This window comes from Solanum lycopersicum, chromosome 10 (genome assembly GCF_036512215.1).
Source record: "Solanum lycopersicum chromosome 10, SLM_r2.1".
Lineage (NCBI taxonomy): Eukaryota > Viridiplantae > Streptophyta > Magnoliopsida > Solanales > Solanaceae > Solanum > Solanum lycopersicum.
Genome location: NC_090809.1, coordinates 48,220,300 through 48,226,794, shown reverse-complemented (window position 1 = coordinate 48,226,794; position 6,495 = coordinate 48,220,300). Strand labels below are relative to the sequence as shown.

The 6,495-nt window shown below is 30.2% G+C and overlaps 1 protein-coding gene across 1 annotated transcript; it reads left to right on the top strand.

The window, feature by feature from the left end:
* Positions 1–2,826: 2,826 nt before the first annotated feature.
* LOC101246973 (two-component response regulator ARR2-like) lies at positions 2,827–4,815 on the top strand. Its single transcript, XM_026027653.1, has 5 exons — positions 2,827–2,938; positions 3,471–3,620; positions 3,964–4,377; positions 4,572–4,648; positions 4,792–4,815. Exons 1-5 carry the CDS (start codon positions 2,827–2,829, stop codon positions 4,813–4,815), a joined length of 777 nt encoding a protein of 258 aa, XP_025883438.1.
* The last annotated feature ends 1,680 nt before the right edge of the window (positions 4,816–6,495 follow it).

Sequence of the window (6,495 nt, the reverse complement as noted above, 5' to 3'; positions counted from 1 at the left end):
CGGCTAGTCATTATGAGAGTTGACTCTCATGTCTTTGAGAATAAATCTAATGTGATGAATTATGCATGATAAGTCTTTGTGATTTTAGTCTATATGAGAATAAAAATATAATGGGTAGAATTGTGGTGAAAGACTATATTCACCTAACCTACCTTATAACTGCTTGAATGTATAAAATGATAAAATCACTTGAACATGGATTGATTATCAAGGGAATTATTCCATGAGACATCAATGTTGGGCAAGTCTTAACAATGAATTTAAGGGTGTATACTTGTCCCAAATAGATATTGACCAATGAGAGGGAGAGTCACACAAGGTAGGCTCCGGGCTCCAAGTTGAGAGGAGAACCACACCTAGTTGATATGAGGGCTATCCAAGGTAAAAGGGGGAAATCTCAAAGTTAGGTCTCATAAGATGTAAGCCTTCACCTAGTGGAGTTAAGGTTGCAATCTATGTAACCAATGGACTAAGACTTACTTAAAAAAGTACCAGATAGTGTACAAAAGCATAAATGGACTTAGACATGCTTGAGGAAGTATCTCATAGGGTCCATACTAATAATGAACTTAGATACGCTTGAGCAAGTATTTCATAGTGTTCAAAAGTAAAGAAGAGGGACAAAGATGTGCTTAAAGAAGCATCTCTTAGGGTCCTAATGTCTTAAGGAAAGATACTAGTTCTCAAATCAAGAAGTATGAGTATGAGGACCTAAAAGGGGTAGCATGTATAGGATCTCAGTTAGGAGAATTAATCTAAGGATGGCATCCTAAGAGGGTAAGTATGTATTATGGCCTAAATTGATACTTAGTGTGAGTCGGATTGTGGGGTCTTACTCATACATTGAACAAGTATGACTCGAAGCTACTTATGAGAGTTTAAGGCTTGACTAGTTATACGGGCTATGCTTAGGATTACCAAAAACAGATACTTAGCTTTCGATGTGATCATGGGGTCTTCTCCATGCCTTGCACAAGTATGCTTTGAGGTTACTTGAAATGGTTCTCTTATTATATGAAAGACTAAGCGTGAAGAAATGCTTATGTTGGAGACTCTTCTTATGCTTATGATATTGTCTCTTATGCTTATAGTTGATATTTCATGAAGTATTGGATTATGTATTATGTTGAACAACCCTTATGATATTATGCTCTTATGATGTTGTGCTAGTAATCATATTTAGTATTTTTGTACTATCACATACTTTGCCTACATTTTGATCAAATGTAGGGTTTGGAGATTTGAGTTCCATTCTTGAGGATAGGTTTCTAAGGAGCAAGGAGTTGAAGATTTCGGTGTGTCCTTATAGCATCGAGGACAAAGCCATTAGTTCTTTTATTTTCATGTTTGAGGCTATTGTATGGGCTGTGTCCCAAAGATTTTAATTCAAAGTTGAGTTTAGATGGTTTGAGACAAAGTATAGTAAGACATCCACTTGCTTTTATAAAAGACTTCGATTGTATGGATAAAAATGTAAATTTTCATACTTTTCTGTTATCTAATTTATGATGTGCTGAGGTCTTGTGTGAGACCCCTTCGGGGTAAAGTACGTCATGTTATTTCTAGAGTATACCCCTGTGTTATGACAGAGGTGTTACAGAAAGTTGGGGTTGAGACTTTCATTTTCTTATTATTAAATCATATTTGTATATTATTTTTATTTTATATTTTGGTGGATGGTTGGATTCCCTATCCGTGGATTAGGATGTGCGTGACCAAGACCTTTCGGATTTTGGGTCATACAAAAGTTATTTTCCTTGTAACCTAAGATATTTCCTTGGAAACTGTGATTAAGAATCTAAAACTAATGATGTTTTTTTTTCTCAAGAAAACAACGCCCTTCATACTTAACTCATGAACGGAATAAACGACAAAAGTATAAATTGTCTTGAATTAAGAAAGAAAAAAAGCAATTAATAGGTCAAATAAAAATTATAAGTAGTAAATATAAATATATTTTGGTCCTTGAATTATACATATATTTTAGTTTTTACCCCTATAATGTTCTGACTTAACATCATTAGCCTTCAATTATATAAACGTGCAATTGTAATCTCTCAAACTATCAAAAGTTAAAATGTTGACAGAATTAAGAAAAAATAAATAAAAAGGTGAAAAAAACTAAGGCATGATCCAAGTATAAATGCTCAAAGAGTTATTTATCTCAAAGTTCTTTCAATTTTCAACATAAAAAGATAAGTCATTTACCGATGTCCATTGTTACCCTTTTACTTCAAAGTCTTAAATTAATGTTTTCAATTCTTTTTGTAAATGTAATATTTTCAATTCTTTTGGTTGAACTAATTCATCTTTTGAGTTATTTAATTACATAATTAAGAGAAATTTTAAACTAAATATGGATAAAAAAAAGAAGGAAGATAAAAATGCAACAAATCTATTAACGGTTGATGATCATTAATCATGACATCTTTAATTGATAATCAGTAAAAAGCTCATCCTAGTAAAAACCTTTAACTATACTGAAGCATAGATGTTGGTCCAAATTTTAATAGAGCAAGAAGACAAGGTGTAAAAATATATGACTCCGTTAAATATTCAACTTTCATTAGTATGAGGATCAGAACCTACTGATTATATTAATTAAAGATGAATTATGTACAAATGAATTACAACAGATCCAAAAGTGGCCTAAACCTATAATACAAGGACTAAACCACTACTTAAACATACTCACTGACCACTGTAATTACTATATAATACCCTCAAAAGGGTTAAATGTGAATCCAATAAAATCAAGCTTTTATAGAGAAAATTAGTTTCTTTTTGTATCTCCTCTTCTCAAATTTCTGAAGTAAGAGAAATTCAATGGCAACTGGTTATTATGGTATTGTAGATGAAGTTCGGGTGGTGCTAGTTGATCCTGAAACAAAGAATGTCACTAAAATGGTGGATTTGATGAAGTCTTATGACTACAAAGGTGACATCTTTACAAATATATATTTAACTCAAAACCTTTGATTCTTTGATATAAATAAAATTGATTTGATTACCTTTTCAAAAGAAATTTAATTGACATTATACTTATTGTGATTGTAACCTCGAATTCTTTTTAGATTTTACTTTTTGTCTAGTAAATCTTGAGTTCATCTTTTCTTTATGTCATAACACCATTTCTATATTTGTGTATGTTGTTTTGTTAATTAATAATTTTTTATCTGTTTGTAGAAGAACCAAATTAGATTGTTTAGACTTTGTTCATGTTATAGGAATGTTACACACTCGATAACCTTCCTCCATCAAAATGTATATGATTTTTCAAAGGAAAAGGGGGGGGGGGGGGGCTTGAGTTGATAGTCTTATGTTAATATTTGTCTATCTCCAAATTTCAATAGATGTTCTAGAAGTGTCACAATTTTATATTAAGTTTAATTATTTAATCATTTTATATATATATATATATATATATATATATATATATTATTTTTGACTTTAAAGATGCATTGATGCAGTTATTACAGTTCGTACATCTTCAGAAGCAATGGAAATGCTTTCAAAAGGAGAGGAAAAAATTGATGTGATTATAATCAGTGTTCCTACACCGAATTTGAATTCTTTTAAACTTTTGGATCAAGCTGTGACCTTGGATATAATTTCACTATGTAAGTATTTACTATCCTTCCACTTATGACATTTACTTTGAGAAAAATCAATTACGTTTCTAAATACACTATAAAAAAACGTCTAAAAATTTGCTATCAATATGTAATTAGATTCTTTAGAGCAAAAAGAATTTGGTACAAATCACTGTTAAATATGAGTAGCAATGAATATTTTGTTGTTTAGTGACATTTGTTATTTGTTTAATTCCTATTTTATTTAGTAAATGATAAAGTTATTATTTTGTAACATAAATTTTAAAGTGAATATACTTGAAATTAAATATTTCCATAGTGTTTAATACAATTAGATTTTAATTGTCAACTTCTTGAAATAAATGTGCAGTTATATGTGATGAATACAATGAACTCTTGGCAAAAAAAGCTTTGAAAGAAGGGGCAAGCCTTTTTGTACACAGGCCACTAAATGAGGAAATTGTGAAATACCTGTGGCAATTTGTACTTAGGAGAAAAATAGAAAGAGAGACAGCGAAAAAAGGATCAGAAGATGGACACAAGATGACTGTTAATGATGTTGATACAAATAATATGGATGGAGATAATGAAGTATTATCTGAAAAAATAAATTATGAGGAAGTTGAAGACCATATCGGATCGAATGGAAAGTACAAGCGGAGGAGGAAGAACAATAGAAAAGATATGAAAAAGAACAAGGTTATTAAGCAAAAGAATTGTCTAAAGTGGACTGCAAATCTTCATGCAAAATTTATGAAAAGCTTGGAACAATTAGGTGAAGGAAGTAAGTTTACTTTACAATAAATCAGAATTTCTTCTCAATTTATTTATACATACATGTATGAACAACAATGAGAATTTACACTTACCGCTAGCATCATCTTGTTTTGTAAGGCGCAATAATTTTTGTGTTACATTACCGATTTTTAAAAAAATTATAGTTATTAAACTTATTTTTTATTCTTATGAAACATTTAGGATGTTACCCAAAGGAAATAGTGGCGGTTATGGATGTGCCTGGTCTTACCAGGATGCAGGTAGCGAGCCATTTACAGGTATGTACATCCTCAAAAATAATTAAGTGGTTGGTTAATCATGTACCTTTTGTATGTGTTTGTCCATTGAAAAGGCACTTGAAAAAAAATGTTTTTATGATTATATTCTCATGTTTGATTTGTAAAAAGTATTGTTTGTAAAGATTCTTAATCAAACTCTTGTTTGAGAAGTTATTTATTCTGCAACTATATTACTAATATTCTGTATTAGAAAAAAATAAAAAAAATTAGTTTTATATTTATCCCAAATAGTAACTATTCAAACACTATTATTAATCTTAAGAAATGAATATTTTCTTTTATCAAAATACTCACCAATTAAATAGAATTAGAGATAGACCTTAATTACTTTTTTAGTGATAATATTAGTCATTTATTTCTAATTTAATCGTTTTTATTGACTATTCAATGGAAGAATGATATTATTAATCTTTAATTCGTTATTATTAAAGACTTTTATCACTCATATAAATTACAAAATGCCAAAAATATTTCTCATTAAAATGACTTTCGTCATAATGAAAATTGAATATATTCATGGTCTAACTCACCTTTCATTTTTTTTCTTCTAACACCTCTCAGAAATGTCGTTTTAACAATTGGAGATCTCCAGAAGAGCGCAAAAGTAACTGGCGTCTATCAGGCCAAGAATCATCAAGTGAATCTCAACAAAAAAGTAGCAACAGAAAATATGGGACAATGCCCCGTTTTCAAAATAATATTCCTAATCAAATCCAAAAAGGACCAGAGTTTCCATTTTCAACTCCAAATACCAGCATAGGGGAGAGTTCAACTCAAGAGAAACTCTATCCTCCACAATGTCAGGTTCAACCCCACTACCCCAACCTCGACAATTCATTAAATAATCCATTTTTGTCTGTGCAAAATAATGTTGGTTGTGTACTTCAACAACATAAGCATAGACCAGTATTGGAAATGTTTGGTTCACAAAGACTGCGAGACCCAATTATAGGAAACATTACTCATAGGCCTGGCTCCGCATTTAACTGTTGGAATCATCATATTCAAAGTGAGTACAACTTGAACCTCAATATATCTCATAAAACAACACATTCATGTAGCAAAATAATGTCTTATATAAGTGTTGGAAATACAACTATTAATGACTACAACTTAAATGTGAATGCAGGAAATACAAACAACTAGCACAATGATGTCTGATGTTGATTCTGAAAATGTGACTAGTAACAAACCTGGAATAATAACTTCTAATTTTCAGCAACATATTGCCGAACAAAATGTCTTATCCAAGCAGTATAATCGCGATAAATAAGAGTGATATAGAAGGAAGTGATTCAAATGAGAAGGAAGATTGTGACGTACATTCCAATTTCAATAATATTGATTATTTGTTTCAAAATCTTGGACCTCAGCAGCATACTACCAAATTTATTTGACAATGATTTTGATCTAGTTTATTCTGATGATTAGGTTAGTGCTTCAATCTAGTTGGATCTTATTTATATTTTTTGTTTGGTTGTTGGTATTAGCTAAAAAATCAATGTACAACAATTTTTCAGATTTGATATCCATATAGAATGTGGCATTAAATTCCATTTTGTTGGTGTTTCATTGGGTTTACAATCTCTTATATCGTTTTTTGGAGTTAAATGACTCCTGGGCAAATTGAATGTGTTTTGACGAATTTTTTTAGTTATGAAGTTAAGAATTGTGAAGCAAATCAACTTTGGCCTAAAAGTGAAGGAAATCATTTTACTCTTTTTTTTAAAAAAAAAAAAATACGTTCCCTAAAATTATACTATTATCATTTAATTAGACTGAATTATTTTTTAAGAAATAGTTTTTTTAAACATGTAATATCTTAC